At 34.8% G+C, this 16,944-nt stretch overlaps 2 protein-coding genes and 1 pseudogene across 2 annotated transcripts; all 3 read right to left on the reverse strand.

The window, feature by feature from the left end:
- Nucleotides 1-11,413: 11,413 nt before the first annotated feature.
- Nucleotides 11,414-12,460, reverse strand: LOC122194939 (uncharacterized). Its single transcript, XM_042896334.2, has 2 exons — nt 11,737-12,460; nt 11,414-11,626 (listed from the first exon to the last, which is right to left on the reverse strand). Exons 1-2 carry the CDS (start codon nt 12,382-12,384, stop codon nt 11,624-11,626), a joined length of 651 nt encoding a protein of 216 aa, XP_042752268.2. The 5' UTR covers nt 12,385-12,460; the 3' UTR covers nt 11,414-11,623.
- Nucleotides 12,461-12,520: 60 nt separating this feature from the next.
- LOC111892674 (DNA-directed RNA polymerase II subunit RPB2-like) lies at nt 12,521-15,836 on the reverse strand (annotated as a pseudogene).
- Nucleotides 15,837-15,920: 84 nt separating this feature from the next.
- On the reverse strand, nt 15,921-16,842 carry LOC111892693 (DNA-directed RNA polymerase II subunit RPB2). The gene has a single exon (XM_042896336.1). The coding sequence runs from the start codon at nt 16,740-16,742 to the stop codon at nt 16,404-16,406; it is 339 nt and encodes a 112-aa protein (XP_042752270.1). The 5' UTR covers nt 16,743-16,842; the 3' UTR covers nt 15,921-16,403.
- Nucleotides 16,843-16,944: the final 102 nt, after the last annotated feature.

Here is a 16,944-nt window from a genome sequence, read left to right on the forward strand (position 1 = left end):
CACATCAAAACAATATGCCAAGTCAAATGAACTAAATAAATAAAACTTAAGTTTACAAGAAACAGCAACGTACTTTCATTTGTTTGTGTATTGTAACATCCTACTTCAATTTCTTTCCATTACATCATTGTACTTATGATTTTGTATACTAACAGGGCATTGTACTTTCCATATATACAAACCTATAGCATCCTACTTCCATTTCTTTTCTTATCAGGACATTGTACTTTGAAAACATCAAATGAACCAAAGAAATAGGTCTTAGGTTCAGAACTTTTAGCATGATGTAACAAATAATAGGCTAAATGCAAGAAAAAGCAATGTACTTTCATTTGTGCGTAACATAATTCTTTAACAAGATTGTACTTTCAATTCTATTCTTATAAAGGTATTGTACATTGTCAGTATACCCAACTATAGGCTATAGCATTGCAACTTCAACCTATTTTCTTATCATGACATTACACTTTGATAAGTCTATTCAATACTTGCTCTGTATTTAGATGCCATTGCTATTAACTAAATAAAATTTTCAAAATACAAGAAAAATCAATGGAAGTAGATTGCTATTTATTGAAAGTACTTACACTGACATCAGTGAAGGGAGTGGCGTCTCCTTATGAAGAGAATTGTTGTCGAGAATTAAGAAAAGAAACGATAGATTTTAATGATGAAAGATGATGAACACATGGAGTAAATATTAATCAGATCTCATTTTCATTAAGACTGATTACAAAATAAGCTGAAGAGAGATTTTGTGTTTTGATATCTTCTCTACTTCAAGCCTAAGGCCCTATTTATAGGGAACATACAAAAAATATACTAAGTCTATACATTTACACTTCGCATACTACACTTCGCATACAAAATTGACTTAGTAAAATAACATATAAATGCGAAACATTACAATACACACTATTCGACTTTTTACAACAAACATCTACATTCTCCCCCTTTGTAAACAGTCGATGTGATTCAACTCAAAAGCTTTTGAATTGCAGAGTGAATTGTTCTTCGCACTTCTCCATACCAGGAGATCACCTTCTTCAAGTCTTTCTTGTCTCCTTCGTTATTTTTCTTGCAATTGTTCATACGTACAATGAAGTGCGTATATTGCGAAGAATTGTATCTTTCAATCTCTGAAGCTTTGAATAGGAATTTCTTCGGTTTTCCTTTAGTGTCTTTTCCCGAAAACACCATGCCAAAAGGTTTCAGGCATATCTCACCCACAACATACTTCGACAGAGCAGATTGTGTCAAAGTATCTTCCCATGGAACTTTAACTTCTCTTCCTAGCACATTCGCTAATTCATCATCAGTAAGAGCAAGACAATCGAAATAGTTATCGATGTATGTCTTTACGTGTGCGAATCCAACTTTGAACACATCTGTCTCAGAGCCTTTGAGTTTGTTTTCTTCCATATGCTTCAGAATCAGAGCTACTTGAATAAGATCGTTGCAATTCATCAACGGAAAATCAGCAACTGTGAAGTCGTATTGTTTGTTGTCAGCTCTGATGACAAAATATCGAAAATTTTGAAGCATGTCTTCAAACAGAACATCCTTCTTTATTGTAAGCACCTTCTTGATCTTCATCAGGGACCAAACTTCATCTGGATCCTTCCCAAGAACAGCATGAAATCTGATTTTCATATGAGTGTAGTCATCTGGATTATCAAATTTCTCACTGATCTTGTATTGAGCTGTGATGAACAACCTTTCGTTAATTGGGAAGTCCAGCTGACAATGATCTGAGTTCGCAATATCGTAACTTCTTTTAGGCTTCTTCTCGAACTCATACATCTCCCTTCCTACAACTTTCGACTCTATAGTTTCGTAAGAGTAAAGTTTCGCAGGATCTCCTTTGTTCATGGAGGGAGGATCACTTGCCCTTTGTCTCATGATGCTCTGAACTTGTCTCATCCTCTCCAATTCAGCCTCAGCATCAGCTTTTAACTCCTCCTTCGACTTTTCATACAAGATGCCTTTTCCTTTTCCTGTTACATCTTTCTGAGGTTTTGAGCTTGAACCTCCTTCGTTTTCTCCAATAACAATTCCCTTGGAAATTGTTTTTGTGGTGATTGTTGTTGAAGAAATCGGTTTTGTAGGAATGGGAAGAGTAGCAACCAGTTGAGTCGAAATCACTTTTCCCACTGTTTTAGCCTCATCTTCTTTGCTTCGACTTTTCTCTCCCCCTTGCACCCCTGTGAAAACAGGTGGAGCACTCTTCGGAAGTAAAGAAGTGAAATTTGAAAGCGGAGCGAGAGCTTTTTGAATAGCTTGTTCTAAAGTATTAATCTTTAGAGACAAGAATTCAGGAGTAAGGATTTGCGAAGATGATGAATGCGAAACGGCTGATTTAAGCTCAGTGACCAATTTGATCAAGTGATCAAACTTCTCCATTGTGACAGCTTTCTGATCTTCAACAACAGGAATATTATTGAGTTTGTGGAGTTGAGAAGAAATTTCCACAATTTGCTTTTGAAGATCTTCTTGTCTCGTATGCACATCTTGAAGATCCTTCGCAAGTTCAGACTTCAATTCCTGAATTTTGAAGTTGACATCCTCACGAACTTTCTTGACGTCTTGTACAAAAAGAATGTGTCGTTCTTTTGTAGCAGCTTTAAGATCTTGAACTGCAGACGTAAAATTGTTCCCTTGTGCTTTCACTCTGAGTTCGTTATTTTTATCGGTTTGATCTACTTTCTCCATGATTCTTTTCTCAGCACCTTTAATCATGACATCAACCTCCATTACTGATATCGAAGACATTCTCCCAGAATCGGCTTGCAATTGGATAATAGCCTTTAACTTTTGATTCAGTATTTTAAACTGCTTTCCTGTCATCAGCATATGATCAGGAATGTCTTCTTCGTCTGAATCAAAAGGAATATCATCTAGAATTCCTCCAAAAGCACCTCCTTCGACTTCAGGATCAGACATTTGTTGCGAAGGTGGAGGATTTTCAGGTGATTGGGATGGAAAAAGTGTGGTAAATAGGTTTTGAAGGGCATGATCAAAGATGTATGAAGTGGTGGATAATGTGGTAATAGGTAAGGATGTTTGTATTGTGGATGCAACACTCGGGATAGGTGCCCCCGTATCAGATACGTTGACAACCATATCCGAAATAGGTACCTCCTCAGTAACTGATTTGGTAAGAACTATTTCGAGTGGTTGGGTTTGTGAAATAGTAGTGGAAATTTGCGAAGTTAAAAGTATTGGTAAAGAGACATTTACCATAGTTGTGACAGGTGGAGTTTCTGGGACAACTTCTTCATCTGATGATTCATTGCGAATCACCATCTTTCTCCTCTTAACCAGCGTGCGTTGCATGTTTTTCACAACATCTTCAGCCTGTTGGCGTTTCTTTCCTGGAGACACTGGTGCAGGAATACTGCGAATAGTAACTCCTTTACTACTCACTTCTGCTTTGCGAATTTGTTTTAGAACTCCAGACTTGGAAGGTAAAATTTCCTTCTTCGATTTGGACAAAGTTTCATCGGTTGGAACAACTTCATCTTGTACAATTGGTGAACCTTTCGCACTTTTCTTGCTCACATTCTTCTTCTTCGATGGTGTAGCAACATCTGGTAACACGCCGGTCTGATCAGCTGTATCGATGTTTCGCAAATATCTCACCAAAACTTTGTGTGTGGGAGAAACTTTGCGAAGCATCGCATCCGGAATACGAGCCACACGCGTAAAAATGGCTTCATTATCTTCAACAACTTTGGGAAATTGGTAGAAGGAAAATTCAGCAACTTCTACATCTTGCATTATTGGAATAGCTTCTTTCTCGTAGACTTTCTCAAGAATTAAACTCCAGTATCTTGCACAAGATATCCCCTTCTCCGAATTTGTGTTTTCCAGGATTTTCACAAATTCTTTCCACAGCTGAGTTGCGTAATCGACATTGATGTCATAGTAGATACCCATTACCATGGCATAGACTTCGACTCTTCCTCTATCCAAGCCGACTGATCTTCCAGTAAGGCACCGTAGAAAAATGCCAAAAAGAAAATTCCAGATGCATGGAAATCCCGACTTCCTGAAGTCACTGATCTTCTCCAACTCTGGTTGATGTCCCATCTCATTAAACATATGAATGATCTGGGAGTTTACAGGTTTAACAAAGGGAGGGTTGTTTGGAATCTGCAATAACTCCACGAACAAATTCTTTGACAGTTTAACCCTTTTGTTGTTGATGATATTGAAAGTAATCACATCCGCCGTGTGATTGTATGAAGCCGTGGAAGCAGCACGAGATAACCACACCATTGGAACGGGGAATGATCTGAACATGGCAGTTGATAACGGTGATCGTTTCAAAGCCACAATAAGCATCTTCAGGTCTTCTGGATACGCAGAAACGGTGGGATCAACTTGGTAATTGGTACTTTGAATCTTCATAAGTGATTGAGAAAGAACCTCATCAGTGTTGGAATTTGTGGCTGCCATTATTAGGGTTTGAAAGAAAGTTGAAGTTTGGATCAAGGTGTAAGCTTTGAAGTTTTGTGAGAATTCTTGTTTGCGTAACCGTACATAGTGTTCTTGATCCCCCTTTTATAGGTTACTCAAACTTGATTTGAAATTAAAGCGGGATACATTTAATGTTATCCGATGTGGCACCTTGAAACTCGGATCATTACTGTAAAAGATGACTATGTTTCAAAAAGTAACTGTCACATCTCCTCGAAAACCGGATAGAATATCAACCATTTTGAGTATACAGCCTGTCAAGTATCCGTTATAGAATCCGAACCGGTAAAACCCTTCGCATGGAAGCAAGGCTCTTTCACTTTTGGGATTTAAAGTGAAGTCATATGTCAGACTTGCGAAATCATCAGTCTGAGTTGGTTTTACTCAAAACCTCAAGGATTTCGTGTGTGCATTGTGCCAATGGAATAAGATAAGATTCAAGAAAATTTGGAATGTTGTGATGTCAAAAAAAAAATAATTTGACATGAATGCAGTAAAACCCCAGGCAAAGGTTGCTTCGTTAATCATCAAGAGAGATAATCAACTGCTTGTGTAGTTTCCCGTGAATTACAATCGAATACTTGTAAAGAAGTATCAAAGGGCTTATTTTAAAAGGCATTTTGGGTTGGTTTGAAATTTCATTACATATCAGCCTTAACATAAGGTGAGAAATTGTAAATGAAATTACTTGTTTGACCAGTGTAGTCAGTGACAAGTTGGCTTGTGAAAATATTTATCATGACAAGAATTTGCGAATGAAACTTACACTGAAATTATATTCAAAAGAAAATTTGTTTTGGATCTTGTTGGGTAACAAATATTCTTAGTTGTAAATATTTGATCAAGACCACACATGCGAATTGAATATGATTTGAAGTTTCGAAATTTTTGATACTGAAACAAAGGTTTCGTAAAAATTTGGAACAAAGTTCCCCGTCAATTCCTTAAGGTGTATGATTTTTGGGTTTCACTTTCATCACGGACTCATGATGTTAGATCTTAAACACAGAGTTGTGATTTGTCTAGGTTTTAATTTGTTTTGATCAAAGACCTCAAGGACAAATCTTTTCAAAAAAAATTTTGGAGTGTAAGAAATGTTTGGTTTAAAAAGATTGGTTAAGAATCGAAGTGTACCTCTGTTATAATGACCAATACAGAAAACTCTTAACTCATTTGAGAAGAGTAAGGTAGCTCGTTTTGACTTATGCGAATATAAGTCTTTTTGGGAAGAAATTTTCATGAGAGAATTTCATTAAGGCTTTCTTGTCACACATAGAGTCATATTGAGGCTTTTGGTCTACATACAGCAGCATGCTTCTAGGGACATCCTAACTAGTTTGTAAAAGAAATTGAATACCTTCCCTCAGAAACACAAATGTATGACCTCTTCGCATTGTAGCCCTGTATTAAATTCTCAACACACACAGTTTAAAGAACAAAGAAAACAAAAAATATTTTTGTGATTTTTGAATTTTTTTTCAAAATTAAAGAACAAACAAAATAAAATCTTTTTGTATTTTTAATTTTTCAAAATTAAAGAACAAAAAAAATAAGATCTTTTTGGATTTTTGATTTTTCAAAATTAAAAAACAAAAATAAAATCTTTTTGGATTTTTGATTTTTCAAAATTAAAAAAATTAAGCGTAAACCTTACCGTAGTGATTATGAGCTCAAATGCGAAAATATGTGGTTGCGAAGCCATGCGAAGCCTCTGAATGAACAGTAACCTCTGAATGATGTTGACTCTTATCTGCTGATCAAAACTTTTAGTTTTGTGTTGATGAAATTGAATTCGCATTAATCATCCCCAAACCTGCTAAAATTCGAACAAATGATTTTTCATCAAGAGGTTTTGTAAAAATATCAGCAAGTTGTTCAGTTGTTTTGACAAAATGAATTTCAATATTCTCATCTTCCACATGATCTTTAATAAAATGATATCGAAGAGCAATGTGTTTTGTCTTTGAATGTTGCACTGGATTGTGACAAATGCGAATTGCACTTTGTGAATCACAATACAAAGGAATCTTTTTTCATGTTTATTGCATAATCACGAAGTTGACTCTGAATCCAAATAATTTGCGAAGTGCAGGCAGCCGCAGATATGTATTCTGCCTCAGCAGTTGATATAGCCACACAAGTTTGTTTCTTTGATTGCCAGCTCACTAACTTTCCATCCAATAGTTGACATCAACCAGTCGTACTTTTTCTATCCAAAGTACATCCTCCTAGATCGGAATCTGAAAAAGCTTGAATGAAAAATCCTGTTTTCGCAGGATACCAAAGTCCTAAAGAAACGGTTCCCTTTAGATATCGAAAAATATTTTTCACTGCAGTCAAATGAGGTTCTCTTGGATTAGCTTGATATCTAGCACAACAACAAACAGAAAACATAATATCAGGTCTACTTGCAGTTAAGTACAATAAAGACCCTATCATGCTACGATACAGTGTCAGATCAACAGCAGGAGCATCTAACGAAGGAGTTAGTCTTGTTCCTACTGCCATAGGTACTCTGAGCTTTGTGCTATTTAGCATTCCAAACTTTTCAAGCAAGTTCTTCGTATATTTTTCTTGATTAATTAAGATTCCTTCCTTGTTCTGTCTTATATTTAAACCAAGAAAATTATTAATTTTTCCCATCATGCTCATTTCAAACTGACTTTTCATTAAATTTTCAAATTCAATTGACAATGCTGGATCAGTTGAACCAAAGATAATATCATCAACATAAATTTGAACAAGCATTAGATGACTCCCAACTTTCTTGCAAAATAATGTGGGGTCAACTGATCCTTGTTTAAATTTAGATTGTTTCAAGAAATTTGTAAGTGTTGCGTACCAGGCCCTTGGTGCTTGTTTTAACCCATATACAGCTTTGTCAAGGACATACACATGATCAGGATGGTCACTGTTTACAAATCCTGGTGGTTGTTCAACATACACTGTTTCTTCAAGTTTTCCATTTAAGAATGCACATTTAACATCCATTTGATAAACATCAAAGTCTTTGTGAGCTGCATAGGCTAAAAATATGCGAACTGCTTCAAGTCTTGCAACAGGTGCAAATGTTTCTTCATAGTCAATATCTTCTTGTTGCGAATAACCTTTAACCACTAATCTTGCTTTATTTCGAATAATATTGCCATCTTTGTCGGTTTTGTTTTTAAAAATCCATTTTAATCCAACAATTGAAACATCAGAAGGTTTAGAAACTAATCTCCAAACCTTGTTTCGTTCAAATTCAGCTAATTCAGATTGCATAGCAACAACCCAATCGGAGTGTTCCATAGCATTCTTTACAGTTTTTGGCTCTATTTTCGAAATAAAAACATTAAACATACAAAGTTCTTGGTTTGCATTCAATACCTCATTTTTCACACGAATTTGAGCTCTAGTCAACACACCTTCTTGTGGATTACCAATTACCTGTTCTTTTGGATGATTTCTTGTCCATTTCTCAAGTGGTGGAAAATTTGGATCAAATTCTAATGGTACATCTTCATACATATCTTTACTTTCAGATCCTGCAACAGAAAAGTTATCATTAACTGCATGAAATTCTTCATTTGTATCAAGATTAATTGTCTCTGTTTCATCATGCTCCCCCTCAACATGATCTGCATCTTGATAATCCCCCTCAAAATGATATTCTTGTTGATTTTGCGAATGCTCCCCCTCAACTTGATGTTCTTTCTCCCTACAAACATCTGGTGTGCTTTCACAAGTTATCGTTGATTCATCAGTATGTTTTGAGGATTCTGATGTTTGATTATCAGGAGCATTATTTTCTGCATCAATTGCCCTGTCAGGAATTCCAAAAATTAAATCATAATCAAAATCATTGATTTCAGAATTATCAATTGAAGTATTCGAATCCACAAGTATTGGTTTATTATCGAATTTACTATCAATTTGTTTAACATAATAATCATCAAATGTTAAATTGAAAGTTTCTTCAATTTTTCTTGTTCGTTTATTTAGCACTCTGTATGCAACTGAATTCTGCGAATATCCTAAGAAGATGCCTTCATCAGCTTTAGCTTGAAACTTGGACAAATTATCTTTGAGATTCATGATAAAGCACCTGCAACCAAAAACATGAAAGAATTTTACATTAGGTTTCCGATTATTTATGATTTCATATGGAGTAACATTAAATCTTCGATGAATGTATGATCGATTCTGAGTAAAACATGTTGTGGACACAACTTCTGCCCAAAGATATTAAGGAAGATTCGCATATGTTAACATGGTTCTGGCAGCTTCGCATAGAGATCGATTTCTTCTTTCAACTACACCATTTTGTTGTGGCGTATATGGTGATGAAAAATTATGCGAAATGCCTTTGCTTGTGAGAAAAATGTCAAGAGTTTGATTTTTAAACTCAGAACCATTATCACTTTTAATTTTTCGTACATTCTTCTTCAGACTAACTTCAATCTTTTTAATAAAATCAATCATCGTCTGAGCAACTTCAGATTTCAACCTGAGAAAAAACACCCACGTAAATCTAGAGAAATCATCTACAACAACTAAAATATACCGCTTTTTGTTTATTGTTGCAACAGTTGATGGTCCACATAGATCAATGTGAAGAAGTTCCAATGGATCTACTATTTTTGTATCTATCACAATCGGATGACCCTTTCGATGTTGTTTTCCTTGTTCGCAAGCTGCACACAAAGAATCATTGTCAAATTTTAGTACTGGTAACCCTCGAACTAAATCATCAGTTACAAGTTTATTTAGATTTCGAAAGTTCAAATGTGACAATCTTCTATGCCAAAGCCAGCTAAGATCATTGGATGCTTTTGATAGTAAACACACAACTGGTTTTCCCACAATCGGTTTGATGTCCAGTGTAAACATATCACCATATCTTTTGGATTTGAGGAGTATTTCATTCGTCTTTGCATTTGAAATGATACTTCCTTCTTCATTAAATACCACTTGATTTCCAGTACCTACAACAAGTTGTGACACACTTATCAAATTATGTTGAAGTCCTTCAACATAGGCCACTCTGTTTACTGTGAAGTTTCCATTTGTGACTTTCCCATATCCTTTCACTTGACACTTGTGATTATTTCCAAATTTGACTACTCCAGCATTTTCCAAGCTTCTGTAATCTCGCAAATTTTCCTTTCTTCCAGTCATATGACGAGAGCAACCACTATCAATGTACCATTTCATATCATATTGCTCGTCACATATCACCTGCATTTATTGGAAAAATTTAGGAACCCAAGACTTTTTGGGTCCATCATTAGTAGAATGAAACAAATTTCTGGAATTTAAAAACCATGTTTTCACTTTGTTTGTAACAGAATCCATTATATCAACATCATCAGTTCTAGATTTTGAAATATAGTCATTCAATAATTTTGGATTTCCATTAATTGTAATCTTATCCTTCACAACATTCGCATTTTTGATAACTGGTTTCCATTTTTGAACTGGAACTTGCGAATTATGAGATGATGCACTAGCAATTGAAGAATTATTTGTGAACTTATCAAATGCACTTTTGATTTGTTCTTCTGAAAACTTCCCACTTTGATATTTCTTTCCTTTTCATTCAAACCAATGATTGATCGTACTTATATCAAATTTTCCTTTTGTGTATGAAACTTTGGTTGGTTTTGATATTGAAGGATTTGGAAAATTTGGTTGTTTTGGTGAAAATTTCATTTTGGCTTGAGTTGAGTTCTTCAAACTTGATGAAGCATTCGTGAATTTGTCAACATTTTGAAACTTTTGATTATTTGCAAATTTTTGCGAATTCTCAAATTTTCGATTGTTGTCATATTTGCGAATATATGGAACCTTGTCAACAGAATTTATTTGTTTATGAAAACTTGATGATGTTTTTGAAATTTGTTCTTTTTCATCTCTTGATTTTTCATTAGACACAACTTGCCAGAATATTGCTTTTCTTTTTGAAACATTATTTTCTGTTGAATAGTTTCCAACCATCAATTTGAATTCATGAGAATTTAGTTTCACTTCAACCTTTGGGTTTTCATCTTTTTCAAAAATTTTGTTAGATTTTTCACCTTTAACCACCCATTTTTGTTTTGATTTTTGTTTTTGAAACACATAAGGATTTTGGGTTAAATTGTTTTCTTCTGTGTTTTGATTTGCTAAAAAACCTTCAGTCGTGGACTTTTGATTATCTTTTTCAATCATTTTATTGAAATCAGGATGAACTTTCTCAGCATTTCTAGTAGTGACAAAAACTTGATTTGGAAAAATGGTTTTATCAGTACATACAAAATTTGGATATACCACAGTGTTGGTTTCCAAATAATGTGCGCCTTTATCATTTAATATTTTGTCAAATTCTGTTGTATTTTCAAACACTTGATCAACCACAACCCTTTGAGGTGTTTCAGTTGAAACTTTCTTTTCTTCTTTATTTACATCTGTGTCATCAGATTTCCAGCTTTCAACTTCCACATTATCAAACTTACAATGTTGCGAAGTTGAAGGTTTATCAATTTCATCCTCTACTATTGAATCAACTATTATTTCTTTACCTTTGATCTTAGATGTGATATTAATGATTGACAATTGAGAACAATCAACCTCTTCTTCCTCTTCTATCTCACTGATTTCACTTACATTATCAGAATTTTCGTCAATATCAGCATAATTCAACTGTGAGTCAAGAGTTGAATTTTCAGTTTTCTTTATGATTTTCACTTGTTCACTCTTTGTCAAACTTTCATTGACAATGTTAACCAACTCATCAGCATTCATAAATTCATCAATTTTGACAATACCATAAGAATATCTATCATCAGGTATTTTGTCAAATTGAGCAATTGTGCTTTCGCAATCATAAGAAACAACATCAACTTTTTCACGTTCATACTCAAGAAAAGGTAAAAGTTTCCTATGTTGTTCTTTGCTAATATCAGAAGAATGATGTAAAACTGTTAATTTTGCATATAGTCGTTTTGCAGAATTACAATATATGTTTCTTTGTGCTAGTAATAACCTAACATCGTTAGTAAGATTATTCCTATCACAATCTATATTTTTGACTTGCAATTCCAATTTCTCAACTCTGCTCTTCTTTATTTCTAAATCTCTTCGTGTCTCACTAAGTTGCACATTTAATTTCTTAGCTTCATTACTAGCAGACACAATAACAGAATCAAAACAAGCCACAGTATCATCAAATGAAACAATTTCAGCATCATAAGCAGATAAAGGAATATTAAAAGATTCAAGAATTGCACGTACCTTGGTTGTCATGGGTGACTTGTCAGTGGATTTAGACACAAAACATCTCCCTGAAATGTTCTCTTCGCAATCCTCAAAACTTGCGAACATTGCTCCATGTGTGGGATGCCTCATTTCCTCATCATCAGATCCAGAAGACCAGATCTGATAAGTTCCACTTTCTTCTTCAGCAGTTTCTCCCTTAGCAACTAATGACACTCCTTTGGTCTTAGCACGTAATTCTTCAATCTTCTCGGAGTAGTATGCTTCATCTTTGACTTTTTCTTTCTTCTCTTCTTTCTTTCGCAACATGCAGTCAGCTGCGAAATGATTCGCATCATTGCAATAATGACAATAAATTCCTGAATCACCTTTCAACTTTTTCTCTTCATTCGCATTTTTCTGTTTTTCATCAATTTTCTCCATTTTCTTCCTCTCTTCCCCTCCAGTTCTTGTGACAACATTTTTCGCATCACTATTCTTTCCTTTTGGATTAAAAGGCTTTTTGAAAAACTTTTTAACTCTGTTGTTTGAATAGAATGCTACAGCTTCATCATCAGAGTTCATCAAAAATCCTTCTTCATCTGAACCATCTTTTTCATCAGTTTCTGATACCTTTGAAATAAGAGCCAAAGGACCACCAATCGCTAGTTTTGATTCTTCATACATTTCTGAGACCTCACATTCATGTGTTTTCAGTTGATTGTAGAGATCATTCAATGTAGTTGTATCAAAACTTTGTTGATTCTTAATCATCATACTCACACTTCGCCATTCCTTGAGAAGACCCATAATGAAAGTTAAATTGAATTCCATGAGAGATCTAGTGATACCATACCTATTGCAGCGAAACATAAGCTCATTCAGACGATCATAGTAACTTTCGAGAGTTTCTGCATCCTTTTGTCTGAATTCCTTCAGTTCAACCAGACATTGCTTCACAGAATTGATCTTCGTCTTTTCGCTACCTTGATACTTTTCTTCTAGAGTATTCCAGATGTCTTTTGCTGTTTTACAACTACGAATGTAATTGTAAACCACAGGAGGTAGAGCACCTCTTAGTTTCCTCATGCACCTCTTTTCATTATTCTTCAGTCGTTTTCGTTGTTCTTCAACATCAGGAGATGCAGTGGAAGCTCTCGGAAGTGCAAGTGCTCCATTGCTCGAGTAGTTACAAGTGGTTTTTGAGGATAGAAAAGAACGTAGGCCAAAGTATCCTAAAAAGAAACAGAATCAATGAAAATATGATGCTCATGCTATAATAAGTAAAGCAATGAAAGTACATTGCTATTTCTTGCATTTAAGAAGAAATTTGTTGCGTACCATACGGAACTGGAAATTAGTGACATAAATCCCCATTGCTTGCTTACCCATGGCTGCTTGATACGTATTACGTGGAGACTGTTTGTTGACACATAAAACAAAATTTAAATATTAATAATTATGTAACAACAATAATATCACTGTGGATTTATATCATTACCTGATTGTGGTCAGGAAATGGTATAATTGAGGCACAAACACCCAAGATTAAAGACGGATGGATTTCACAATGTGTGTAAGTGTCCGAATAAGAATCGTCTGGATTTTCCCTTGCCCTTATAAGATCCTACAAAATTACATTTTATGCAACTAATTGATAATTTTTATACTATTTAATTCCTTCCTTTTTACTTCATATCATGTACTGTTGCTTACATTAATGGTCATGGAAATCATAGTGTTCTCTTCCTCTTCCGTATCAATATACTCTATGAATCGATTTGCTACAAGATCACGCCACCCACCATCTTCTGGGGTTTCCTGTGAAACCATAAATACAAAACAAGATGTTATTAAGATAATAATCCATAAAAAAAAGTTACAAAATTACAAAACTCGAGAGACATACCCTTTGTTGGAGCTTTTGGATATCTTTCTTTTTTATTAAAAGTCTTTGGTTTTCTACAACAAAAAGCGGGCGACTGCATCGACCATAATCAGTATATATCCGAACTTCTTTTAAACGCGTATCCCGGACAACTCCAATTTCTGTGTTCATATCATCCTGGACATTTTAAACAATTCATATAAACAACATTTTACCAAACTATGCACCAAAATTTTAGTAATTTTAATCTAATAAAATTTTACTCACTCGTCTTCGCAATCTCCTCAATGTTTTCACCAACATGTCTGGATTGCGATGGACTCCCACCCACACACCATTTACAAAGATTTTTGTAGCTTCTGGGATAACAGCAGGGGAAATTTCCTAATATGGAAATAAAAGATTAGCCGATTAAAAAATAAAAAACATTATAGTAAGATATATATAATATTTCAAAAACTTCGTGATGTTTACCTCAAGATTTTCTGTACCCTATTCTTCCAAAAACTCTAGAATCGGGGATGCAGCTGATCCGACAGTTATGTAAACCATTAATGCAAGATTCTTCACCAGTCTACATGCCTAGAACAATAATCATAAACATAAGGTTACCATTTGAATTCAGATATGATCAGATCATAAGTCATAACAAAAGCAAATTACTAACCTGCCCTTCAGGCGTTTCTGCAGGACACGTCATTCCCCATTGTGAGTTATGTAGCTGCCTTGGTTTTGCCAATTTTCCTATTTAAATGTAAAAACAACTAGTTTTAAGACAAGCTAAAACAAAAAGCATCATGCACCGTGGAACTAAATCTAAAACAAGAAACAATAAAGATACAGTAATTTCATCAGACCCTTTGAGTAAAAATTATAACACAAGTTACCTTCGCGCCCTATAGGTGAATTTACTCTTCGTAAATGTGACAATGTAGATGCATATGTCAAGCGATTCAACACCTGTGAAACACCAGCCTTAGTTCCAGCTGCATTTGCTTTCCCCCAATTCCCAGTAGCAATGGAATATTTAAGCCCGTTTGTTATTGTGTTTGCTTTAATTGCAAATTGCAGATTAATATCCTTCCCCTTGTTTACACACTGCAGATTATCAAATATAATGGATTCAGATTCAATGACCAGATAAAAAACAAGAAACAATGAAACTTGAAGAATTTGAGATTACCTTCTGAACATATGCTCTTACATCTCTTGTTAACTGCCGAAAGTGCTGCATTAACACAAGAGGTGACAACTTTTCAAATGCATATACATATGTAACATATCCATAGAATAATCCAAGAAAATAAAATATAAATTAAAGCCTCACCGTTCTAAATAGGCTCCCGAGCAATGGACAAGCAAGATCCAACCTTTTGTTTCCATAATGATCCCTATCATCCTCGACCCTCTGACCAAGAGCACATAACAAAAGACGGTGGATAATATAACTGATGAAAGTAAAAACAAGTTACTTCTATATAAAAACAAGAAAAATACCAAAAACAATGCATGTCATATAGAAATAAGTAAGGTTTACCCAAAGTAGAATGCTTTCTTTGTTTCACAATACTCTCCAACACCCACATGAGGAAGCATTTCTTTTTGTAGAATATCATGGGCAAACCTATGAAACAACAGATTTTGTAAAACCAGATAATATTAAAACAAATAGACAAATAAAAAATAAAATATACTTTATTCTATCCTCTTTCGTGACACCAGCACGGGCACCTCTTTTCCCAATGTAATCTAGTGCCACCTGCATAAAAACAAAGAAAAAGAGCCATGGCTAGTAATTAATTATGAAGTTTACATTTCATTTTATCTATCAGAAATAACGATTGGAAAACTGTAAAGAAAATGAGATAAGGGAAGAAGCATACTTGTTGATTTTGTATAACAAATGCTTCTTCTAGTGATGGTCTTAGCAACTCCATCATTTGAGTGTCAGCAAAATCATAACAAATGTGTTCTAATATATCTTTATCAGCAACAAATCCTAGTGCTCGAAAAACGATAATGATAGGAATCTTAGTTCGGATATAAGGAAGGGTAGCATGGATACATTGACCTGAGGATCCCTGCAATTGTAAAAGATGCCAAGTAATCAAGAGAAAGAACAACTTACTTCATTTATATGTGTATTATAGCATCTTACTTTCTGTTACAGCACTATAATTTCAAAGTACAATGATGTGATAGGAAAAGATGAAAGCAGAATGCTATGATAAACAAACAAATGGAAGTACATTGCTATTTCCTTCGTCAACATATCATACCCCTTTGGCACTAGTCCGAGAAAGCATCTTCACAAACATGGTATTTGGTGACCTAAAGAAGGATATATCAAATATTCAAATACATCACATGAATGTATGCATTTCCGTTCAGTCAAAGTGCAATTTCCTTGAAAATGCAGAATGTTTTGATACTTCAGTTGTTTTGTTTAGTATAGAATGTGAATCCCGCTCATTTAGAAGTATCGTTTCACAATAGTTCAATTGAATTCAGATCATAGTTTAGAAGTTCTTACTTCACAATAGTTCAATTGAATTCAGATCGGAGTTTAGAAGTTCTTACTCGGACACCGCTAGAGTCTTGCAAAGGATCCTTACATTTCGATAATTCAACTAGGAGTATGAGTACTATTATGATCTGATTCTAGAATTCCATCCAGTCGAACAATTTCCAGTTAGATTCAGATAGTTTCGTGAATCAATCAATTTCAAGAGGCTTAAACTGATTTTCCCTCCAAAACCAAAACTAGAGTTAAAACCCTAGAATTAAGAATGCCAAGCTTAGGTTACCACTTTCAATTTCAATCAACAATCAATTTGAACAATCTCTTCTCCGAAACTGAAATCTTAATCCTTCTGTGGAACTTTAACAATATACAGAAACAGGATCCAAAACGAACCTCTGCACAATCAGGCCGGTGCCCCGGATTGTGCTGTGATTCGCGTCGGATCTCGATATCTGCAGATTCGTCCACAATTTCTTGCATGGAATTCTGAATAAACTCATCAAATGAATCAAGTTGTTGGCGAACAAGTCCTTTTTCTTCGAAATAAGAACTGATAACTGTCCAAGCATCCTCTTGGGTTATATCTTCTTCATCATCGTTGTATCCTTGATCATGTTCTTCCTCCAAATCCATACCCAAATCTTAAGGAAAGCCTTTTTATCCAAATCAAATTCGAGAGGTTCGATCACAGATTTTGAAGGAACGCAATTTGTGGAAGCGGGAAGGGTTTAAGGTCTCCCTAAGTCTTGCTGGTCGTAGCATCAATCTGGAGTTTTATTTATAGAATGGCGGTGATTAAGGGTGGATATGTAATTTACATATCCAAACTTCTGGA

This window comes from Lactuca sativa, chromosome 7 (genome assembly GCF_002870075.4).
Source record: "Lactuca sativa cultivar Salinas chromosome 7, Lsat_Salinas_v11, whole genome shotgun sequence".
Taxonomy (NCBI): Eukaryota; Viridiplantae; Streptophyta; class Magnoliopsida; order Asterales; family Asteraceae; genus Lactuca; species Lactuca sativa.